Consider the following 24881-nt stretch of genomic DNA (forward strand, 5'->3'; position numbering starts at 1 on the left):
AACCCCAGCTGCCCTGCCTGCACATCTAGACTCAGATTATCTTCCACAGGATCCCTGTCTCCCTTATCCATGGCCAGCACTTGCCCTGCTTTCCTGGCCCCTCTCCCCCTGTCTGTGCAAGGGAAAGCACCCCCACTTGCCTCCCTGGCCTCCTGTGATCCCCCAGGGCATGCTCAGTTCTCATGTTTCCTGGAGGAGATCTCCTCCCACCACAGGCAGAGAGCTTGCTCTCATATACAGGGCATTTTCTCATGCATCTGCAAGAACATGGGGTGCACCCCAGCTCGGTTCCCCTGATCTGTCAGCTGCTCACCCTGCTGCGTACCTTCCCCTGATGTTCTTGACAATGTGAGCCCACGGAAGCCGAGTGTGACCCCAGACTGTTTATCTCAGCAGCACAGGCTTCAGGGAGGCTTTCTCCCTAGAAGCGGGCATGGCCCCCTCCTATAAGGAGAAAGGGCTCCAAGGAGGAGCCCATCTAACCCCCAGGTTGCGACTGGTCCTCACAGCCTGCTGACCTCCTGAAGGTCTTCCTCCTGGACTCATCTGGGGGACAGAACGCCTACCCGGGTGGTCCGCTGACCCTAGTCCTCTTGGGCGTCCTCTGGGTAGGACCCAGAGCTGGGGTGAGACCCCCCCCAGCATCCAGGCGGAGAGCTATTTCCAGGATCCCGTGTAGAGTGGGGTCGTAGGGTCCCTCTGCACCTGAAACTGCTTCTCCTGGAGTTTCATCCTGCCTCGACACTGCACCCATCTTCCAGTCGAGGACTTCACCAGGGGATCTTTCCTACGGGGTTATTCCAGGGACACTGAAAATGTCTCCTGAACAAAAGAAGTCTCTCCACCACCCCCCTCCCCCTGAATTTAGACTCCTTTAAACCTCACAAAACCATCAACCCTTACACCTGACAATGAAATGCAAGGAGCCTGGGAAGGTGGCTGCCAATTCATACTAAGGTGATAATGACTGATACCACAACCGCTTGTAAAGGCAGGCAGTCACTCTTTTATAGCAGTTAGGGGTTAGAGGGGAGGGCGTCATGGGAGGCAGAACGGGGAAGGAAAACAGGAACAGAAAGCAGAAAGGCTAAATACAATGTCTCTACTTCCCAATGTGATTTAGATTCTCCCGAATCCATTGTTTGCCGGCAGATAGTTTTGTTCACAGAAACCTGGTTTTTTGTTTTCTGTGCATAGAATCTTCTGGTCCCATCTGGGTCACTCCAGGACAAAATTTCAAAGTGCCTTGATGGTGCCGTCTGTGCTTCTACCCCTCACACTCCTGCATGGGCCCCTTGGGCGGCCAGCCATACTCCTGCCACGTGGAGGTCCTGTCTTCTGCTGTCGGCCTCTGTTGGGCTGGCAGCTGTCATCCTGTAGGCCAGGTTGGTCCCTCAGGACTCTGGGCAGCATTTACTTTCCACGGACAATTCTTGGCCTGAAGGGACGCCCCCATGTGTGAAGGCGTGATGGTGTTTCATAGACATGAAGGAAGGGAAACAGGTTTCCTGCATCATGTGCATGATCTTACAGACGGACAGATGGACAAGACTCACTGGAAGTGCTTGTCGGAACCCATGAGGCAGGGGCAAGCTGGAACCACCTAGTACGCACCCGGGGAGCCCACGCTGAACACCCAGGAGAGGTCACGGCTGCTGTCAGGCCATCGGACGATCTGCAACACGGGAGGCAACAAATGCTGTAAATCAATGCTTTTTTTTTTCTTTTCATTTCCTGGTGAGCTGACTGAGGTGAACCCCCGACACCTCTGAAGTGGGGTTCAGCAGCTGGGGGATCACTGCAGTCCCTGTGCATGTAATTTTGTTCCCTGAAACTTTATCAGGAGCAAATTGCAGAGCAAAGCTCCTGGGGTAGGGCCCCCCACCCTAGGCGGACCAACGTGAGCACACAGGAGCCCCTTGGGAAGGCACAGGTGGTGGTGGTGGGGCACTACCATAGGGAGCAGGGTCTCATTGCCCTGGTGCGTGTCACCTGGGACATGCACAGGGGACCCACTGCAGAGCACATTGCAATGCATTCCCACTTGAAATGGTTCCATGAGGATCTGTTTGTGTGTTCACACAGATAGGTGACAAGCCCCCTGTTATTCAATCAAACACTCAGCTGGGGTGTTTTGCAAGTGGGACAAAAAAAACCCAAAAACCAAAAACCAAAAAAAACCAAATCCACAAGCAAAAAAAAAAAAAGAAAGAAAGAAAAGAGAGAGAGAAAGAAAGAAAGAAAGAAAGAAAGAAAGAAAGAAAGAAAGAAAGAAAGAAAGAAAGAAAGAAAGAAAGAAAGAAAGAAAAAAAATCTACAAGCTGCTAACTTGAAGAGATGCTCCTTCACAGGGGGGTGGGCCTTGTCCAATCAGGTGATGGTCCCAAGGGCAAACACCGAGGTTTCCCAGAGAAGCAATTCTGCCTCGGGTGTGCAATATCACCTGTCACCTGCGTCTCCAGCCTGCCCACCTGCCGTGCAGGTTTCACACGGACCAGCGCCACCATCGCAAGAGCCACTTCCTTGAGATGGGTCTGTGTAGCATTTTCATATGTATCTTTTTGTATATATATGTCTGTACCTATTTGTCTAAATATGTATCTGCCGGTCTCTCTGTGTCTGTTTCTGTGTATGTGTCCACATATACAGTTCACTCTCTCTTCTGTATGTATATTTCTCTATGTATAGACCCGTGTCTGTATCTCTATGTATCTCTCTATATTTCCCAATACATTTTGCTCTCCCCATGAGCTTCATCCTCATCAACGAATCCAATGCCTAGGTGAGCCGTGGTTTCCGTAGGACACTCTCGCTGGCTTCTTAAACTTGGTACTTGGTACCCGCTGCATGCACACCATGCGGTTCCTCACGGTTCACTCCCCGCATGGGACTTGCTTCTTGTCTCAACAAGACCCACATTAAACACTTCCCCGTTACTTACCTTCATGGGGGTGGCCGTGTCTCAAAGGTCAAGGTGCAGAGCTGGTTTCAGGATCATTGCAAGAAGACCCCTCCGATCCCTGCCCATGACTGCAGACGAAAGTGTCCAAGTCCCGATCCACGTATGGTGGATGGAGCAATGCCCCCAAACACACCTGCATGTGGTGCACGGAATAATGTCCCCAGAGACGTCTACATCCTGATCCCCGTGTGGTAGACGCAACCCAGTTCCTGAGTGGTGGACTGAATAATCTCCCCAACGGTGTCCACGTCCCGATCCCCACGTGGTGGATGGAACAATGTCCCCAAAGATGTCCACACCCCGGTTCCTGGAGTCTGCGAACATGCTACATTAGGTGGCAAATGGGACTTTGCAGGGGAGACAACTATTCAAGACCTTCAGACGGCCCCCATACGGGGCTGAGCTGCAGCTGGTGGAGAAACAGGGGGAAGGCAATGTTCCCACGGCAACAGCAGACGCGCCAGAGATCCACGTCCCAGCCCTGCTGGCTCCCAGCAGGGGGGCAGCTGAGCCACCATCATGTAAGGGAGAATTCTTTGTTTCCCTGGGGGAGAAGCAGGTGCATCACGGGTTCAGGATCCAAGGGCATTCAACGATCCCTCCGACTACAAGCATCTTTGCAAAATATCACATTCTTTTAGAGTAAAAAAATAGAACACTATATAAATAATTGCTCAAAACAACAACAATAATAATTTAAAAAAAAAAAAAGCAGCTTCCAGAATGTTCCGGGGCTGGAAGCGTCCCTGCAGTTCACAGGCTCGCCGGGGCCACTGTGACTTCTTCCACGGTGAGGATCTCTTCGTTGTCACCTTTTTCCGTGTCCGAGGTGAAGTTCTCCCAGATGACCTGAGGAGGAGAGGGAGGGTGGGGGTGTTGGGGGTTTCAGGAGCCCAGCGAGCAGGACCGTACTGGGCCACGGGGTGTAGATGGGAACCGGGGACCCAGCGGGAGTGAGATCTTGTAGCGGGGGCATCAGCGTGACCGCCCGTGGAGACGCCTGGGAAAGGGACAACTGGACAGAGGCGCTAGCAGGTGCAAAGGTCCTGGGGCATAAGGGAGGGGAAGGGGGCTTCTCCAAGTCTGGTGAGCTAGGTGGGATCCTGGACTGGGGAGGGGGTCAGGGTTTATGATAATACAATCATATTGCTGATATTGATCATTGAGATAACAAGGAAACGAGATGTCTGTCTGGCTTGCGGGTGGGGGTGATGGAGACAGGTGGACATGATGCAGACAGTGGGGACTCCCCTTGTGGGGCAGCCCTGGACAGAGTTGCAGCTGCCAGTGGGAGGAAACGTGTCCCCCGCCCCAGGGCCGGTCAGAGGTGACGAGTGCACGCACGGGGCCTGGGGAGCAGAGCCCTCGCCCTCCCTGGTCCTTCTGGACGCCCTCGGGTTCTCCCTCCGTGAGATCAGGCCAGACCCCTTCTCCCCGCCTCTGCCTCTGTCCCCAGGGCACCCCCAGTTTCCCCAGACACACCTCACAGAGAAGACCCTAACCCCTGATGCCCAGGGTCGGCCGGCGAGCAGGACACGGGATCCCAGCCACATCGTCCGTGAAGGACAGCACGGTCCCCCTCGGGCGGACACGCAGGGGAGTCCCCGGGGGCACTGCCCCCCCGTCCTGGTTCTCCGCTCTGCCCTCCACCCTTACCCACCTGGTGGTCAGGCTGATGGGTATCGTTCCATTTGTCTTTGATGTGCGGAATCGGTGGGAAGAAGCTCTGTGACGCGAGGAACCTGGGGAGACAGGAAGCGTGTGAAGGAAAGAGCCTGAGGACACGTGTCCCTCTCAGAGTGAGGAGGGACACGTGCTCCTGCCCACGGTGCGAGACGCCTACGGGGCCGCCGGCTGTGGAACAATTTCGCGGAAGGCTCACAGCAGGGCAACTCAAATCTGAGACAGATGAGCCAACAGGAGAAGCTATAGGGTCGCATAGTGATAGGATCTTTCTAGAACCTTCCCTCGGTCACTCGGGTACGGGGATAGGACGGGGGGATGTGGCCAGTCACAGGCAGCGTGGGGGAGCCCAGGGTCCCTCGGATCACAAGGCACGTGTCCGTCCTACATCCATCCCACTGTGAAGAAGAGCACAGTTTCCGGTCTTGCAGGTTTCTGTCTATGTGCTGGCTTTAGGGTTTGCCCCCTATTTCTAGCATTTTTACTTCAACAGCAGACTTCCTTTTTGCCAAACATCGGAGTCTTGTTGCATTTTCAGAGGGGCGTTTGCTTTCTCTCTTACCGAAGGGAAAGCACCCCGCATTCCGTGACACCTGGAGGTGCTTCTGCTGAGCTCGGTAGTGTCCCCCCCAAAATATATATTCAAGTCCTGAGCCCCAGAATCTGGAAACAGGACCTTGTTGGGAAATCAGATCTTTGTGGTTGTAATCAAGTTAACATGAGCTCATCCTGGATGACGGTGGCCCTAAATCCAATGACGGTTGTCCCTATAAGACACAGAAGAGGAAACACAGACACAGAGGAGAAGCCACGTGAGGACGGAGGCAGAGATGGGAGGGACGTGGCCACCGGCCCAGGGACGCCTGGAGCCCAGAAGCTGGGAGAGGCAGGAAGGACCCTCCCCTGGAGCCTCTGGGAGGGAGCACGGCCCTGCCCCACCTGGATCTCAGGGGTCCTGCCCCACCTGGATCTCAGGGGTCCTGCCCCGCCTGGATCTCAGACTGCTGGTCTCCAAAGCTGGGAGATGATTAATTTCTGTTGTTTCAAACCATCTGGTTTGTGGTCATTTTTTCCCCTGTGGCCACAGGAAACTCAAACAGCTTTTCATTAAGATAACTGTCCTTGGGTAAAGCACGCGCTCCGTCCCCGTTCCGGCAGCAGGTTGTGGGGCTGCCCCTGTTTCCCTTTGCCCCCAGGTCCAGGGTCCCCAGAGCACGGGGTGGTGCCATGCGGCCACCGCAGCATCCAGCAGACAGGGCAGAGTCCTTGTCCTTAGGCTACATCCCTGTGCAGTTAGCCACGCGTGTCCATCCTGAGGGAAATGCACACAGGACGCCCAACCAGGACGGGGGGTGGGGGCATCAAGGGGTGCGCACAGGAGGACACCCCCTGGGTCCCCACAGGGTGCAGGAAGATCACCAGTGGCAAAACTCTCCATGCTTTGCAAAGCATGCCGTGCAATCTGCTTGCAACTAAAGAATTAATTCTTCCCCGTATGCATGTTCATTCAGAGGCATTTGTGAGGTGCCCCCGAGGCCCTGCTTGGTGCTGAGATCACACATCTGAGAACACTCGGTAGCTGCCTACAGACGAGCCCACGGAGAGGCTGATGGTAAGCAGTGAGGTGTGGATGTGAAGCTTCGCGCTGGGCTCCCAGGAGGCCTCGGGGAAGGGAGTGGGCTTTGGCGGGCCCCGAGGATTCCGGGACTCGGTAAGACTTATAGGGGGAAACGAAGGGCCAGATGAGGGATTGAGGGGGGAGGCATTCCAGGAAGGGGAAGCTCAGTGGGACTGAACGCAAGCCCTCGGAGGAGGTCCAGTGTCCACCTGAAATGTGAGGCCCAGACGGGTAGGCTCAGCATGGCCCAGGGGCCTGGAAGCATCCCAGAATGTGCATCCAGGGCTGCCCTTCAGGGCTCAGGACAAAGCCCCCGTCGGCTGCCCGCTAGACCTCCCTGGAGGACTGTCACACCAGTGGGCTCCCTGAGCTCCACCCGAACCAGCGCCCCGTCTGTGTTGCCCATCTGCAAGGAGGAAGTCAACCCACCAGCGGGCGTTACCTTTTCAAAAGGCAGCCAAGGACCAGGGCAGTGATGAGGGTCCCCAGGACCACCAGCACATAGATGGGCACGAGGCTGGGCGCGGTTTCCTCGGAACCTGCGGAGAGAGGGGGACACACCACTTTGGATGAACGGTCAGCGCACGGCCTGCTCGTTCCCTCGCCGGCTCACGGCTAACGAGAAAGGCTCGGAGCGGGAGGGAAATGCGCAGCAAAGTGCCCATCCCAAAACCTTCCCGCGAACCTCCGTGAGCCAAAGCAACTTCATGAATGTCCAGACCATAACGCGCTCTGGAAACGTGACGACCCGATTTAAAAAAATGGGACCAAAAAAAAAATCAATGAAGAAAAAAATTTAAAAATAAATAAATGGACAAAAACGGACCCCCTCCCTCCCAAAGTAACACATTTCCAGGCATACGGTTTGAGTAAAGTTACGTCACGGCTAGTATTAGGTCTTCCGTGTGCTTATCATCTGGAATGTGCACTTTTTACAACTCGTTATTTCTGTAACAGGGCACATTTTATCTGTTACTATTTAAAGAGTCCAATTTTAAAAATCCAAGTAAGAAACCCAGTTCCTTGGGACGCCTGGGTGGCTCAGTCGGTTGGGTGTCTGCCTTCGGCTCAGGTCATGGTCCCAGGGTCCTGGGATCAGGCCCCGCATCGGGCTCCCTGCTCCGCGGGAAGCCTGCTCCTCCCTCTCCCACTCCCCCTGCTTGTGTTCCCTCTCTCGCCGTGTCTCTCTCTGTCAAATAAATAAAATCTTTAAAAACAAAAACAAAACAAGACAAAAAGCCAGTCCCATCAGGATGACCATAACCAGATTGAGGGTCTGGCGTTTTGAGAGTTTTCCATATTAACATACGAAATGTGCCCTCTTACAAAATAATACTAATACTGCTACTGATAATAATACATTTGCTAAAAAAGTGCCCATTCCAGATGATACAGAAGTTTTTATTTTTGATGAACACCTGTTGACCTATTTTTTTTAATTTTGTTGTTCCTCATTTTGGAGTCATAGCTAAGAACCCACTATCCCATCTCTTTGAACTTATGTTTTACCTCTAGATAAACATTTCACATACATTTTATACCAGCCCTTGTTAAAGTCTCCATTTTTGGATCAGGAAAAAAAAATCCATAAAATTATATGCATAAAATGCTTGCTGAAACACTTTGAAAATATTTGAGAGGGAGGGTTAGTGTGGAAATGCAGATTTCTTGAGTACCCAATTGGCTTTTGGTCCAAACCATTAAATTTGTGCCAACCCATAAAGGTTCCAGGGAAGAAGGTGGTGGAAGGTGTTGGTAACTGAGTTCCCTGGAATGAGTAGCTACGTCTTGATTAGGCCAAAACACGCTCGACTTTGATGTCAGTGTTCCCCTGGCTGGGATCCTGACCGGACCGGGGTTGATGGGGACCAGGAGTGATTGATCATTTCCAGCTGAGGCAGCCCCTTCGGAGGCTGGGTGGGTTGTGCCTTTCTTTGAAGGTCCTGAGTCCCATGGAGACCCGTGGGCGGGGAAGTCTTCCCTCTAGGAGTCTCTGGGGACGGGGACAGGGATGGGGACAGGGACAAGGGCCAGCACTGGGATGGGAAGGGCTCAGAGATGAACTTAGGGACGCTCCCAGGACACATACCAAACTCAACGGGCTGGCTCCAGTCACCCCACTTCTGGATCCGCGCGTCTGAGGTCCTTATTTTCACAGTATGCTTGGGTCTGGGCTCCGGACTTGGGAAGCTGTAGTTATTTTCCAAATTACCAGGCACCTCAATCTTTGGACAAAAGAGAAAGTTTGAGAGCGGGGTGTCCTATGTTCAGAAACGAGGGGCTGGGTGTGTCTTTTCGGTGGCACCAGCGGGACGGATGATGGTTCCAGAAGCACGTGGAAAACGCACCGTGGAAAGGGGCCATTTTGCTAGCGAAGCAGAACCGGGCCCTCATGGCGCGAAACGTTGGTGCTGTCTACAAATACGTGGTGTATAAGTTTAATGCACCGTCTGTGCCCCAAAAGCTTCAGGGAATCAGCACCGTGAGTGTGTGCCACGTTCGCGACAGACCCCCTCCTGGGGTGCTTGTCCACATAGACGCAGAAATCATGCAGCGGGTACACAGGACAGGAGCACAGCCGCCGGTGGGTAATGTCCCAGCAAGGACGTTAACCAGGTGAAAACCCCCCATTGGACGGAGGAGGAGACTGAGGTCACGGTGGTGCTGGGGCTTGGGACACGCCACCATAAAGGACTTTGATGATCTTTAAGAGGTGTTTTAAAGGAAGAAATAATCTCCTTAAAACTCAAAGGAGTATTTTCTTGACCAACACGCAATCTCCTTAAAGCTCTTGACCAACACAGGTGGTCACCAATTTCATCAAAGGGGACAGGGCAGGTATGCCCAGATGAGCCCCTCTCCCACAGAGGGACTGTTGGGAGCACCTTTACATCACTGATGGGACCGTCCTCTGGGAGCCGCCACTCTCCCTCTCACTGCTCGCCCCACCTTGGCCACCACGGGGCTCACGTGCCTACTTGAGTAACATTGGACAGTTACACTACAGGGTGATAGTTTGGGTCAGAGTTTTAACTCACCAGTTGATCCTCACTGTGCTCCTTAGTGCTCTAAAAAAAAAAATAAATAAAACTAGTTTGCTTTTCTCCATTTTGAAGATTTTTACAGGATCCATTCATTGAGTGTGCTCACGGGTTAACCCGAATAGTTGGGGCCACGTGAAGGGCAGAGGTCCCCCTGTACATCCTTCTGCTCAAGTCACATGGACGGTGGGGATGGACTCATTCACCGAGGGAGGATGAACCCTGATCATGCTTCATCCTTGAACCCCAGCTGCTGATGGGTCCAAATAAAGGTCCATGTGGACATGGAGCAGAGGGGCCTCCTTGTCTACACTGAGTCCATGTGGTCGTGGAGCAGAGAGTCCCGCTTGTCTACACTGAGGCCATGTGGATGTGGAAAGAGAGTCTCCCTTGTCTACAACTGAGTCCAGGTGGATGTGGAGCAGAGCTCCCCTTGTCCACATTGGGTCCAGGTGGATGTGGAGCAGAGAATCCCCCTTGTCTACACTGAGTCCATGTGGTCATGGAGCAGAGAGTCCCCCTTGTCTATACTGAGTCCGTGTAGATGTGGAGCAGAGACTCCCCCTTGTCTACACTGGGTCCAGGTGGATGTGGAGCAGAGACTCCCCCTTGTCTACACTGAGTCCATGTGGATGTGGAGCAGAGACTCCCCCTTGTCTACACTGAGTCCATGTGGATGTGGAGCAGAGAGTGCCCCTTGTCTACACTGAGTCCATGTGGATGTGGAGCAGAGACTCCCCTTGCCTACAGTGGGTCCAGGTGGATGTGGAAAAAGAGTCCTCCTTGTCTACACTGGGTCCAGGTGGATGTGGAGCAGAGAGTCCTCCTTGTCTACAGTGGGTCCAGGTGGATGTGGAGCAGAGAGTCCCCCTTGTCTACACTGAGCCAGGTGGTCATGGAGCAGAGAGTCCCCCTTGTGTATACTGAGTCCGTGTGGATGTGGAGCAGAGACTCCCCTTGTCTACAGTGGGTCCAGGTGGATGTGGAAAAAGAGTCCCCCTTGTCTACACTGGGTCCAGGTGGATGTGGAGCAGAGAGTCCCCCTTGTCTACACTGAGCCAGGTGGTCATGGAGCAAAGAGTCCCCCTTGTCTATACTGAGTCCGTGTAGATGTGGAGCAGAGAGTCCCCCTTGTCTACACTGGGTCCAGGTGGATGTGGAGCAGAGACTCCCCCTTGTCTACACTGACTCCATGTGGATGTGGAGCAGAGACTCCCCCTTGTCTACACTGAGTCCATGTGGATGTGGAGCAGAGACTCCCCTTGCCTACAGTGGGTCCAGGTGGATGTGGAAAAAGAGTCCCCCTTGTCTACACTGGGTCCAGGTGGATGTGGAGCAGAGAGTCCTCCTTGTCTACAGTGGGTCCAGGTGGATGTGGAGCAGAGAGTCCCCCTTGTCTACACTGAGCCAGGTGGTCATGGAGCAGAGAGTCCCCCTTGTGTATACTGAGTCCGTGTGGATGTGGAGCAGAGACTCCCCTTGTCTACAGTGGGTCCAGGTGGATGTGGAAAAAGAGTCCCCCTTGTCTACACTGGGTCCAGGTGGATGTGGAGCAGAGAGTCCTCCTTGTCTACACTGAGCCAGGTGGTCATGGAGCAGAGAGTCCCCCTTGTGTATACTGAGTCCGTGTGGATGTAGAGCAGAGAGCCCTTTGTCTACACTGAGTCCATGTGGATGTGGAGCAGCGACTCCCCCTTGTCTACACTGAGTCCATGTGGATGTGGAGCAGAGAGTTCCCCTTGTCTACAGTGGGTCCAGGTAGATGTGGAAAAAGAGTCCCCCTTGTCTACACTGGGTCCAGGTGGATGTGGAGCAGAGGCTCCTCCTTGTCTACACTGAGTCCATGTGGATGTGGAGCAGAAGCTCTCCCTCTCTGCTCCCCCTTGTCTACACTGAGTCCAGGTGGTCAGGGAGCAGAGAGTCCCCCTTGTTTACACTGGGTCCAAGTGGTCATGGAGCAGAGGCTCCTCCTTGTCTACACTGAGTCCATGTGGATGTGGAGCAGAGAGTCCCCCTTGTCTCCACTGAGTCCATGTGGTCATGGAGCAGAGAGTCCCCCTTGTCTACACTGGATCCAGGTGGATGTGGCGCAGACAATCTGCCTCCTCCAGGTGGGGTCCGAGTGGACAAGTAGCAGAAGGTCCTCTCTTTTCTGCGTCTGCTTGGAGATCTCCAACAACCGCCAAAGGCTTTAGGATCCAGCTGGGTGTGTGGACACCTCTCTTGGATTGGCCATGGTGGTGACCCTCAAGCCCAGGACATCCTGTCCCGCACAGCCGCCCCTGTGTTCCTCCCCAGGCATCACCCAGCCCTGCTCATCTCCCGTGACCTGGGCCCTCATGGCAGGTCACCCGGGTTGCTGCCCTCTGCTCCTCGAGGCATGATGTCCTGCTTGGGGCAGGGTCCACTCACCTGTTTCTGGATGCTCAGCTGGTATTTGAACTCCATGTTGGACAGCTTATGTCGGGTCTTGGGCTTTTCCCACCGGATCACGCAGTAGGACTTGTTGCAATACACGCTGATATTGTTGGGCGGGCTATATATTTCTGTAACGAGATCCCAGGACACTCCCCTCAACCAGCGGGCTTCTGCTGGGCTACGGAGGTCAGACCCACTTCTGTGGGCAGCTCCCAGGGGTCACCCTGAGGCCCGAGTCTGAGTGGGTCTGAGTGTTGCCTCCTGGGGACGAGGCAGGCTGCAGGGAACCCAAAGTGAGGGAAGGAGGGAAATACGGGCACTGGGCAGGGACGGGGCCACCGTGGGGACACCCAAGGCATGATTTCCAATGGGAGGACAGGTTGCATGTTGGAAAGACCAAGGAGCTCCAGTGTCCTCCAACAACGTGACCGCCTACGGTGGGCTCCACCAACGATCGGAATGGGCGTTCTGGGTCTGATTCCACTTAGGTAGCATGCGTTCTGATCTCAACCCCGTGGGCTAATTCCATTCCCGAGACCCTTCAAGGGCCACTTGGCTGTAAGCTCACATCCAGTGTATCTGATCACACCGAATGTTGCACAGTCACTGGGAAGCTCACACTGGATCTCCAAGCTCACAACAGGACGGGGGTCCTTCTTTGCTCATTGTTGTGAGGTGTGTGTAGGATTCTGCACCCAGTTCTGACAGGTGGAGTCCCCCCTTCCCACCTTCAAGCTATTCTCAGACAACGGGTGGGGTGTCCTACAATTCAACGCAGTTCTGATCTATCTACCTGGACGTGGCGTCGGATCCCACAGGGTAGGGGGCTCAGCCCTACAAGACGGCCCTTCACCCCCTGGGTCAGACGCCAATCACAGATCCAGGTTGACACCTGTGGTTCTGACCCACGAGCTACAGATCGGACGTTCCCAGGACCTCCTCCTCGGGTTCCATTAACCTGCTACAGTGACTCACAAGAGCCCAGGGAAACATGTTACTCACTAGATCACGGGTTTATTTTAAAAGGCTGTAACTGAGGAACAGCCAGATGAAGAGATGTATGGAGCCAGGTGTGGGGGAAGGGTGTGGAGCTTCCATGGTCTCACCAGGTGCACCTCTCTCCCCAAACTTCCACATGTCCACCCACATATAAGATCTCCAAACCCCATCCTTTTGGGATTTTAGGGAGGCTTCCTTATGGAAACACAACTGATCAGATCATTGCCCACTGGGGATTGAACTCAACCACCAGCCCCCTTCCGGTCCCTGAGGTTCACAGGAGGGGACTGAAAATTCCAATCCTTTGATCACCCAGTTAGTTCCCCTGGCAACCAAGGCCCATCCATAGGGGCTTTTCAGCTGTCACCTCCTTAACATAACAAAAGGCACATTTACCGCTCTCCTCACGGGAAATTCCTAGGGTTTTGTCAGTTGTGTGCCAGAAAAGGACAGAGACCAAACATGGATTTCTTATTGTAAGTCACAACTGCACAGGATTAAAGTTTGAAATAATATTGGGGTTTCCTGGGTTAAGTAAAAATGTTAAAAACATGGGGAGGGAAAAAGAAAGGCGGGGATTCCCTTGGAAGGAGGGTGGCCGAGGCAGGGCCATGGGAGGTTGGTCTGCAGCGAGGAGCAGGAAATGCAGACCCTGAGACACAGGTAGAACACCTGCCAACTGCCTGGGTACACGCACCTGGTGCTTCCCCAACAGGTGAGCCCGGAGGTGGGGAGCAGGGGTGGGCAGTGGCCTGTGAAGGTTAACCGGAGAGTTGGCATCTGTTTGCCAACAGCGTCCCCCAAAATGGCCAGAGAAGGCTGTGCATGCCACTCCATGGGGGAGGTCCACAGACAGGTCAGTATTAACCTCCATCTCCTGGTCTGAGCATCTTCCCTTTTGTCCTGGACGGGCTTCACTGCCTGATTGCAGGCAAAACCCCTGCCTGGCTGGGCTGTCCCAGTGCCAGGATCAGCTTTTGGAGGCTATGGGGGCGTTGGAAGAGCCCTCGCTTCTTCAGGGCGGTGGGGGTGGGGATCCATTAGCAGTGTAGGCACTTCTTGTCACCCCGTTTAATTCAGAGTAAAAGGATGGGTTGGTCTCCTTCCACAAGGAAGCAACCATTGGCAACACCTTGATTCGGGGTCTCTGGCCTCCGGAACTGGGAGAGAGAATACACTTCCATTCTTCCAAACTTCCCACAAACTCTGTTCGGGTCACCTGTTAAGCATCGGTTGACACCACAGGACGTGGCTCTTACCGATTTTCTTCCATGACAAAACCGAATCAAAGAACTGGATTCCTGTCCGTTGGCTGGTACCGTTCACCAGGAAATAATTGTAGTTCGCTAATCCTGAGAGGTCTTCCAGGTGACAGCCCACGTGGGTTCCCGAGTCTTCTATGTAATGAGGACACTCTCTTTCCCTTTTTCCTCTATAAAATTCAAACTGTTCAGAGGACAATCAGGGCTTCCCCCACTCCCCACTGTACTTCTCAGGATTGTCTACATGATATCAATACCTACCTCGAGTCTCGTATATACAAAAAATACTGGACGTCATCAGGGGCAGCTTGACCCTTTGCCCAACTGCAATTCATGAAGTTCGCGTTGTAGATAAAACAGGAGAAATTCTGGGCAGCTGTGCACTCCCCACCTGAGAAGACACACAGACAAAATAATTTGTGGAAGTGGACCACATGGCTTCATAGTTGGAATGTCTACCAAAGATTCAAAGAATAATTAATTTCAATCCTTTTTTTATAAGATTTGTTGACTTATTTGAGAGAGAGCGAGAGCATGAGTGAGAGGGGCAGAGGGAGAGGGAAAGAGAATCCCAAGCAGATTCACCTCTGAGCACAGAGCCCGACTCGGGCCTCGATCCAATGGCATTGAGATCAAGACCTGAGCAGAAACCAAGAGTCAGATGGTCAACCGACTATGCCATCCAGGCGCCCCTCCAATCCTTCTTAAACTTTTCCAAAAAAAAAAAAAAATAGAAGAAGAGGGAGCACTTCCAAATCCATTTTATGAGGGCAGGATCACCTTGATACTTAAGCCAAAGGGATGAGAAAAAAAGATCACATCCCAATATCCTAATAAATATACATGTAAAAATCGTTAACAAAATACGAGCAAGCAAATCCAACAGCACTTTAAAAGGATTGCACGTTGTAACCACGTAGAATTTATCCCCAGCATGCAAAGATGGTTCAACATATGCAAATCAGTCAATGTGTGGTAGCATTTTAATAGAATGAAAGAAAAAAAATCACATAATCATCTCAGTAGCTATAGAAAACGTCTTCGACAAAATTCAACATCCATTCATGATAAAAACTCCCAGTAAAATAGGTATAGAAGCAATTTACCTCAACACAATAAAGGGCAAACATGGAAAGCCCATAGCTAACACCACACTCAATGGGGAAAAAAAAAAAAACCCAAAAAACTGAAAGCTTACCTTGTAAGGTAAGAAACAAAGCCAAGGTAGGCACTCTCACCACTTCTATTTAACATAGTATGGGAAGTCCTAGCCAGAACAATCAGACAAGAAAAAGAAATTAAAGTTTCCAAATTAAAAAAGAAGTAAGGTTATCTCCATTTGATGATAACATGACCATAATGTGTAGAAAAACCTAAAGACTAAACAAACAAAAGACATCGTTATAGCTAATAAATAAAGGTAATAAAGTTGCAGGATATAAAATCAACATACAAAAATCAGTTGCATTTGTATACACTAACAATGACCTATTCAAGAAAGGAATTAAAAAAATAATCCTGGGGCTCCTGGCTGGTTCAGTTGAGCATAAACACCTGGGATTGCATCAAACTATAAAGCTTCTGCTCAGTGAAGGAAACAATCAGCAGAGTGACAAGGTAACCTATGGAATGGGAGAAAATATCTGCAATCCATATATATCTGATAAAAGGTTAAAATCCAAAATATATAAAGACCTCAAACAATTCAACAACAAAAAACCCAAAGCCCCCAAAAAAGAAAAAACCGAAAACAACAAAAACTGAAGCAAACTGAATAGGGCAAAGGACCTGAACAGACATTTTTCAAAAGAAGACATACAAATGGCCAACAGCTACACAAAAAGATGCTCAACATCACTCATCATCAAAGAAATGCAAATAAAATCACAATGAGCTATTATCTCACACCTGCTAAATGACTATTATATATATATATATATATATATATATATATGCAGAGATAAATACTGGCAAAGATGCAAATAGAAGGCAACCCTTGTGCACTGCTGTTGGGAATGTAAGTTGGTGCGGCCACTGTGGAAATCATGGAAGTTTCTTTAAATATTTACAGCAGAACTCCTATATGGCCCAGCAATCCCACTTTTGGGTATATTTCCAAAGAAAATGAAATCTGGATCCCCAAAAGATTTATGCACCCCCATGGTCATCACAGTATTATTCACAATAGCCAACACGTGGCAAATGCATCGACACAGAGAGTAAATGGTGCTTTCCAGGGGCTGAAGGGAGGGATAATAGTTTAATTGCAGTAATTATTTCTCAACGTATATGTACATCAAAGCTTTAAGCTATATACCTTAAATATACATAATACCTAGGTGTCAGGTATAGCTCAATAAAGCTGGAAAAAAAAAAAAAGGAAGAGATCTACCTTGAGGCTAGTGACGTTCAGAAGGATCACTGTGAGGTTTTCCCTACCTGAGTTATTGTAGACCAGTGTTTCTGGAATCAGTCTTTGGGTGCTATTTACTTTAACCATGAGCGTGACTCCATCATGGAGAGAATAATCCGAAAACTTGCAGTGACATTCTTTCTCCTGGGGCTAAAGAGATGCAACCAGCCAGTGCATTAGGAAACTCTTCTTTTCATCTCCTCTCCGTGTTGTTTGTTCGTCCACTGACCCCAAGATGCCACCACCACCCATGTACATTCTCTGGGTGGTTGGCGGCATGCCCCCGTGAAGTTGGGACCTCGACTCGGGTAGTCTTACAGTGTCTGGGAGGTCGGAATAGAGGTTCCATTTCAGTGTGCCCTCAGTCACCAGGGATCTTGTCAAAATGATTCTGCTTCAGCATGTTCTACGCGGGGGATTCTGCATTTGTAACAAAGCTCTGAGGTGATGGTGATGGACCACCACTCTGAGCAGCGAGATGTCTCATCACATTAAGCATTATGGAGCTTAACATATGCTCTTCTATGTTACTCCATTTTCTTGTCCTGTCTCATACCCCCTTCCCCCCCCACCCCCAGGCTTCATGTTTACATTGTATCTGTTCAGTCTGGTAACTTTGTTTTCATGGAACACTGGGGACCAACTATTTCTTTCTGGGGATTAAGTCGGCCACGTGGATGATTTTTGATGGATCAATTGAGCAGAAGCTGCTGTTTCTGGTGGTGGGGGGGGCAGTTCCCCTACACAACACCCTTTGAAGGGGTACAGAAGCCTGAAAGTCACAGAATAAGCCATTCGTCTTCCCCTTGATGACGGTCCCTGAAAGTGATGCCTGGAAATTCTGGGAGCATTTGGGTGCCCTAGTGGAATCTACCTGTGTTGCCCTGGATCCCCCATCCCACCAGCCTGCGTCATTTCATCTTCCTTGGGTGGTTGAGCGTCCCCAAGTAGCCCACCCTACAATCTGTACCAGGTGTAACCTCATAGGAGCTTTGGGCTGGGGCTCCTGCCCTGGGAGCCCTGAACTCCCTTTCCTTTTGGGAAAAGACATTTTCCAGGGAGTTTCTCAGCCCCCCAGGGAATCAGGCCACCAGGCACCTCTTGGACACGGGCCAGGACTTGCTTCCCTGGTGCACCCAGAAGCATGGCTCCTACATGTGTCCCCCAGGGGCACACACATGCTGTCTGTTTCCACCTATTGCTTCCTTGTTTCTAATGTAATGAGAGCTTTGTAAAAGACAGCAATTGTCCGTGACAAATCCATCTTACTGTGATTTCGATCGGCCCGTTCTCCTTGTGAATCATCACGCATTCGAGGTAGGTAGTGTTTTCTTTGCAGTCCCAACTCAGTTCCATTCTCCAAGAATCAAACCTCATATTTAGACTGGGGACCCCTTCCACAGTTGGAAGATCTGAAAGACAGGACCACCGGATTCAGAAATTACCCCTTTTCTGCCTCTACCTGCTGCCTGCTGACCCATCCCATGTCTTGTAAGCAAAGGTCAAGAGGGGGACATGCTGTCCCCTTCCCCTGTCCCCCCAGATGGCCCCAGGGCATTGGCACATGCACGGACTCTCCCCCTTATCGAACTCTTCTTCCTACCTGGACCTCCGTGCCTTCTCTCCATGTGAAGATGCCTACCATGTAAGTAAGGCAAGACCTACCAAGTCAGAGCAGGCAGAGGCTGTTTATTCAGAGCCTGCTGTGGTGAGGACATTGGCCACCATCACTAGTCTTTGTCAGAGATCAAGGACAGACAGGGGAGTGGGCAAGTTTCACAGTGGATGAAGGGGAACATTTGATTGTGCCCTGAGCAGAGGCTGTGGGTGTGCGGGAGATGCAGGTGGCTCACTACAAGGAGGGCATCATATGGAATTCGTTAGGGGACCATATCTGGTTTCTCTGCTTGGTCCTAAATAGGAAGTGGGGTCCACACATAGGGAAGCCATTGGTTACTAATCAAGTCCTGGTCATTCGGAACCCCTTTGTTCCAGATGGGATTGTTTAGCTTCTCAGATTGTCACGGGGATGGACATCTGGCTTCCTGCTCGTCTGACGTGGAGACACCAGGCTGGCTCTGTGGGCTGGTCCCCATAGATGAGGGCTGGTCCCCTGGGCAGGTAGCTGCAGGTGGTGGGCCAGAGCTCTGTTCTTAAGGACCCTCTGCCCCTTGTCCATTTGTATCCTGAGTTTCTCAGCCCGCATGCCTCTGTGCTTGGTGTCTCACACGCACATCCTCCTTCATTTAAGGTGCCAACCACACCTCCCCCAGCACCGAGACCACCCCTCTCCAGGTCCCCAGGGCCTGAAAATAAGTCACTTACCTCCTGAGTTTCTTGGCCCTCCACCCTCCCTGGCACCCCCTTGGCTTCCTGGAGACTTTTCCTACTTTCCCGGCGCAAGACAACAATGATCCTCTGTCCCCAACAGTCCTATGGGCCTTGGTCTTAGCCTGTGGGTCCTGCAAGAGCTGCATCTGCCCTTGAGTTCATACTCAACCAAGAGAGTCTTCAATGGTCAACGGAAATCTGATGGCACGGATGCATCCAGAGCACATCTCCCTGCGCTGAGCTAGCTCCTGCCCATCCCTGGACCTGGGGGCTCCTGAGTGCAGATAGTCTATCAGTTCCATATGCAAAACCCACAGGAGAAGGGCCAGGCTGGACCGTATGGATTTTGTGCAAGTGAAGAAAGATTCCTATAGGTCCTCTGTGTGGAGGACGGGGAGACAGCCATTCGCACTGCCCCCCTATCTCCTTTCCTGGGGTGGCAAAGACGGGTGTCCATACTTTAAACTCAGAGCCCCCTTTAGAAAGACAGGTGTGGGTCTGACTCCCGGCTCTGTCTCTCACCAGCCGTGTCACTTCCAGCACATTGCCTGACATCTCTGTTCCCTGGTCTCCATTTTCACCTAATTGGGCAATAACATCTCTGCCCATGCAGTTGGACTCAGGCGTCAGGATGTGTCCCCAGGTACACAGGACACAGGAATGAGACAGGCAGAGAAGGGTCAGACAGGTTCACACCCTTACCCTGCTGCTCCAGAGTCCGGAGGAACACCGGGTCCGGCAGCATGCAGAATACGACGGCTGTCGCCAAGAGTCCCATGGGGCTGCCCAAAGGTTGAGGAAAACCTGCAGGAACAGACGGTCACACTTTGAGGAAATCAGCTCTCATGGGGATGCTTGGCAGGGGGGCCCGGGGAGGTCTTCTTGGGGGGATTCTCTGGGGACGAGTGCGGGACCATCCCCAGCCGGATGGTCAGCCGACTAACCTGGCCAGCCGGGGGTCACCGCTGGCTGCCAAAGGGTCTCCAGGTTACAGCCAGCCTCGGGGTCGGGTAGAACCAAGGGCCTATCCTGCAGCATGGGCACGGGGCTCCAGCCAACCTTGTCATTCTCCGTGTCACTGGGGCAAGTTGCCCACATGCTGCAGCTTTATTCCTGTCTGTAACCTGGGGGGATGTCTCTGGGGCCATTATTCTCTCCACCACATGGGGATCAGGATGTGGACGTCTCTGGGGATGGTATTCTGTCCACCACAGGTACCAAGATCCACTCCCTAAGTCTTAGGGCCGAGTCTAGGATGGGCAGCCACTTGATGGGCATATTGTCCACAAAAGAACAGTGGAGGTGGTCAGGCAGGGTTGTTCTGAAGGTGCTGGACCGTGCATCAGGCTCTGGCTCCACACACCTGGCCTCCAGGACACATCCCTCCCTCTCTAACCAGGGTTGGGGGTGGAGCACAGGCTCCCCAAGCCCTTCCCCAGGCTAAGCCTTCAGGTGTCAGAGACTGGGATTCTAATTCCTCCTGCAGAGAATGGCCTGGGCTGTCCACCTACTCCAGAGCCCACAAGACGTACAAAACAGGCACCCACCGCCGACTTCTTTTTTCTCCAGGATGAACTTCCTGAGAGAGACGCAGTTTGCAAAATAATCCCCCACACAGCGTGGACAAATACTACCACTGCCCCGGGAAGCTACCCTACAGATCTACCTGTCTGCCTTCTATCAAGCTTGACTCATGGTTCAGATGAGCCTTGAAGCCATGGTTGACACGTGTCAGTGATATTAAGATGCTTTTGGGGAATATTACACCCACTTTGATTAGTTTCTCATTCTTCTGACTCTCTTTTTTTTGCCTGAATAATTTAAATTTTTACATTTTTATTTAAAAAATTTTAATGTAGGTATAGTTGACACATGCTCTGAGTGTTTTTAGAATGGATTTTTGGGGGAGAAGAAAAAGGAATGATAGGTCGGGTTTCCGTTACGGTAATAACAGTTTTTTGAGTTTTTCTTTCCTCTATTTTAAAAAAACTTGAGTTTTGCAGCAATCAAAAAGGATATTAAAAAAAGAGAGGAAAATAGAAAAGGGTAAGTGCACAGAGAGACATAGAGGATGTCTAAATACATTTACTAAGTGGAAGAGGCCAGTCTGAAAATGCTACATCTGGTATGATTCAGACTCTATGACATTTTGGAAAAGGAAAAACTATGGAGACAGAAAAAAACAAAAACAAAAAACCACACAAAAAAAACACAAAACCCAGGACTCACCAGGGTTTGGGGGAGGGACAGATGAGCAGGCAGGGCACAGGGGATTTTTAGGGCAGTGAAACTACTCTGTATATCACTAATGATGGATATATGTCACTATACATCTGTCCAAGCCCATAGAATGTCCAACACCAAGAGTAACGCTAACGTAAACTGTGGGCTTTAATCAATAATAATGTACCAATATTGGCCCATCAGTGATAACAGATGTGCCCCACCGATGCCAAATATTAATAGGGGTGGAGACTGGGTCAAACGGGAAGCGCATATATGGGAATCTCCTGTACTTTCCACTTAAAATTTTCTGTAAATCTAAAAGAGCTCTTAAAAAAAAAAAAGTCTATTAAAAACTTTTTAAACACGTAAGTACAAAAGCAAAGGGCTCTGGTCCCATAAAGCTGCACTCAACAGAGAACACCTGATGCTCTGTTTGGGTCTGGGGTGGCATCTTGGGTCTGTCCACCATTGCCCTGGTGGTATTTTTACTGGTGTTTGTTCTTTGGCTGTTGTTGTGATTCGTAATGGGGTCTTACTTCTCTAAGTATTTCTCTTCCTCTTGGCCGCTTACTGTCTCTGCTGCTCTTCATCTCTTTGTGTTCCCTGTGACCTCATCCTTATAAAGACTTGTCTTTTCTTGGAGGTTCCTTTCTCGCTCTTTTACCATGCACAATCATGTTTTCTGTAATTTCCTTGGGTTTATAGAGTCGATCGGTCTAAACAATGTCTCTTTTATCTTGGTGTAGTAGCTTCCTGGGGGCCAACGGAACAAATGACCACAAATTTCTTCCCTCTTTCCTTCTTTCCTTCCTGTTTCTCTTCCCTCCCTCCTTCCCTCCTTTCGACTTTCCTTCCCTTCTTCCTTCCCGCCTTCCTTCCTTCCTTTTTCCTTCCTTTCCCCCTTCCTTCCCGCCTTCCTTCCTTCCTCCTCCCCTCCTCCCTTCCTCCTCCCTCTCAGACATCTCCCTCACCAATTCCTTCCCCATTTTATCCTGTCTGGTGTCTGCTTCTTGGAGATCAGCCATCACACCACCCCTGACACCCACCCCATGGACCTCCATGTCCTCACCTCTCAGTTGGTGCCTGTCTTCACGGACTCTCTTCTTCTTTCCCCAGGCTCCCCTGAAGCCTGGCTCCCACCAGGACACAACATCTCCCTCCCACATGCAGCCAGTTCAGCACATTTGGGCTCCTCCTCTCCTTGATGTCTAGCCCCACCCAGGGGGCTCCTTTGCCCTCTGTAGGACCTAAAGGATCCCCTTACCTCATTGATCCTGCCCCCACGGACCTCTGAGCTGTGAGGTTCATTCTGTATATCTCCTCACCACCTGCCTCCTTTCCCACCCACCCTGTGCACTGATGGCTTGCCTGTCCATTGAGGGTCAGCTGGCTTGTCTAGATGCTACAGCCCCTTCTCCCCCCTGCCCCTGCCCCAGCTTCTGAGGCTGGAGCCCAGTGATGCAGAGTTCATCCAGCTCCCCAAACCAGGTGTGCACACCTGTGCCAGAGTGCACCTGGGGAGCAGCGCCCAGCCTCAGGTTCCTGCCTCCCAACCTCCCCAAACCTATAAAGAGGAAATAAAAACCATGGACCACACCTGTCCCAACGTCCCTGCCTTCCACACACCTTGTACTCGAGTGCTATGGGGGAAGTTCCCAGCTTCCTCCATCTGCAAGCTAGACCCTGCTGCACCCAGCCCTTCTCTGGGTCTTGTCCGGGGGTTCTTGGCCCTGGGTGCGGGGGGGGGCTCCATGTTGCACCCAAGAGCCTCTCAGGGCGGACCCTTCCTCATGTGGGCTGACTCCACAGTTCCCCTTTGCTGTTCCTGCCTTGCCTCAGCCCTGCTTTTCACGTCTGCAATCTCTGTGAGCACCCTGGCTTTGAGCGGAGCTGCCCTTAATGAGGAGGGGGTGGTGCAATGCAGTGAAGCAGGGAGGGTCCTCGTTCCATTCACCTCCATAAGCTTCTGGAATCTGCTTTTCTCCTCCTTTTTCAAGTCGCCTCCCATAGTACCTGCTTTGGGGCTGTACATGAAGCAGGTGCCTGTGGATGCACACTCCCCCCACCCCCCACCCCTGCCCCACCAGAGGGAATCTGCATGGAAATACGCCCCTAGCCGGACAGTTCCCCATTCCACTTCCTCTAAACCGAACTCCACTTGCTTCTCATCATGATGGAGCAAAAGCATAAACTTCTGTAAACCTGACTTAAAAAACAAAAAACAAAAAACAACACAACCAAAAAACCAAACAACGACGTTATCACATGCCTACTGTTGGAAGATGATCTAGCAAGGGTTGCTGTTTTAATTAAATGGTCAGTCACAACATGGGGGCTCTTGGCCAACGATGGTGACTGACAAACCCCGTGGAGGATAATTCACAGGCAGCGTGAAGTCATCGGCACCGTGATTTCTCCATCGCCTGGGCGTGCCAAACACAGGCACGTTCCACTCAGCTCCTAGTTTCTCGCTCACATTCATCCTCGGAGGCAGTTCCTAGGATCCTCATTCAAGTGGATGAGAAACTGAAGTCCAGGGAGGTCTTAGGCTTCATTTAATTAATTTTTGCCTTGATTTTTAAAAATGGGGGTGAAATTCACATGGCATAAAGTTCACGCCTTGAAAGCATACAACTCAGCAGCCTTTACCACATCTGGAGTGTTCAACCATCACCTCTACCTGAGCTGGGACATTCCCATCCCCCCAAAGGAGGAGCCCATCCCCATGGAGCCGACACTCCCCATTCTTCCCTTCTGCTCTGCAGATTTGCCTGGGGTTTGTGTTTCATATGACTGAAAACTTAGACCTCACTTTGCTATTTTTTGTCCACTGACTACCCACTTTCCCTTCTTCTTTCGGTTTTCTCCAGACTGAGTTTTCTTCCCCTTTCTATAAACCTAAGGTCTACATAGATGCCGGCTCCATCTGTCAGACTAGGTCAGATCAGAGACCTGGGACGGCGCAGGTGCTGCCCATATGTGGGCATCCCTTGGATGAGCTTGGATGTTGAGCTTCCTGCAGTTTGGAAGGGGCGGGGGGACGTAATCGGTCACAATGCCCGGGCAACACACGGAATGAAATGCTGTGGTCCCCAAAGACACCAGTCACCCAGGTTAGCCAGCAGCTCTGCATTTGGTAGCCAGGGGGTTTAAGATAAGTGATTGCCAGCAAAGTGCCTCCCCAGGATCCAGGGACCAGTGGTTCCCCGTGTGGACGACCGCATGCATCCAAGCCTCTGGAGTAATTCCAAAGTGGCTTCTAATGCTCACATACAGAGTCGCACGAGGGGCTCAACCTGCTCCCAGTGCAAGTTGGCTAATCCCTGGGGCTAATTCAGACCTTCCGATGCAGTGTCCACATGCTATTGGAGTGACCCCACCTCCCTGTTGGGCGCCTTAATTCGGAGATTCCCATTTCCCACCCCCAGGTGCTCCCTGACCTGCAGCCTGAGCTGCCAGCACCAGTAACAGGGGCAAGAATAGGTACCCTAGTGACAGGGCACATTTGAGGGTCAGAGAATGGAGGGAACCGCCTTACCCCACCACACCAGGCTCTGCTCCGGCCACCTGTTTTTTTTCTCAGTTTCCCGGCGCTCCAACATCTGGCCGTTCTCTTGGATGGCTCTCTGCCTGGTCAGAAAGTGAGGATACTGATTGCATTGCCGAGACATTTCAACCCTAGACTTCCCTTTTCTCCTTAGCGCCCTCCCTCTTCCTGTGATGTTTTCTCATTACACACACTTGAGAAACCTGTGAACGGTGAGTGAGTTCATCAGCTTCTCAGCTCCCAGAAGAGAGCACATCAAGGGTGTGACACCCACACACAAGTACACCCCCCCCACACACAGCACCCTCAGGCTGGCTGGGGGGTTCTGAGCAAAGCCAAGCACAGGGGAGATGTGTTGAGATATGGGCCACTGGTGCCGAT

At 51.6% G+C, this 24881-nt stretch overlaps 1 protein-coding gene across 5 annotated transcripts; it reads right to left on the bottom strand.

Annotated features, from left to right (window-relative positions):
• Positions 1–986: 986 nt before the first annotated feature.
• On the bottom strand, positions 987–24601 carry LOC113930157 (colony stimulating factor 2 receptor subunit alpha). Of its 5 annotated transcripts, XM_027607268.2 has the most exons (13): positions 24492–24601; positions 19430–19531; positions 17666–17808; positions 16423–16546; positions 14245–14374; positions 13981–14153; positions 11717–11850; positions 9302–9331; positions 8353–8488; positions 6706–6802; positions 4623–4704; positions 2942–3811; positions 987–1675 (listed from the first exon to the last, which is right to left on the bottom strand). In XM_027607268.2, exons 1-12 carry the CDS (start codon positions 24553–24555, stop codon positions 3716–3718), a joined length of 1311 nt encoding a protein of 436 aa, XP_027463069.2. In that variant the 5' UTR covers positions 24556–24601; the 3' UTR covers positions 987–1675; positions 2942–3715. The 5 variants fall into 5 exon arrangements, with proteins under 5 accessions (XP_027463069.2, XP_027463072.2, XP_027463073.2 ...); XM_027607271.2 differs by lacking the exons at positions 16423–16546; positions 24492–24601; XM_027607272.2 differs by lacking the exons at positions 17666–17808; positions 19430–19531; positions 24492–24601 and adding an exon at positions 15182–15250 and having other exon boundaries at positions 16423–16486.
• Positions 24602–24881: the final 280 nt, after the last annotated feature.

This window comes from Zalophus californianus, chromosome X, assembly GCF_009762305.2.
Source record: "Zalophus californianus isolate mZalCal1 chromosome X, mZalCal1.pri.v2, whole genome shotgun sequence".
Classification (NCBI taxonomy): Eukaryota; Metazoa; Chordata; class Mammalia; order Carnivora; family Otariidae; genus Zalophus; species Zalophus californianus.

Coding starts and splice junctions, on each gene's coding strand:
- LOC113930157 (XM_027607268.2), bottom strand. CDS start 24,555: ATGTTGGAGCGCCGGGAAACTGAGAAAAAAAACAGGTGGCCGGAGCAG. Junction 11,851..13,980: donor TTTGTCATGGAAGAAAATCG/GTAAGAGCCACG, acceptor ATCTCGTTACAG/AAATATATAGCCCGCCCAAC. Junction 6,803..8,352: donor GAGCCAGCCCGTTGAGTTTG/GTATGTGTCCTG, acceptor CTCTCTCCGCAG/GTTCCGAGGAAACCGCGCCC.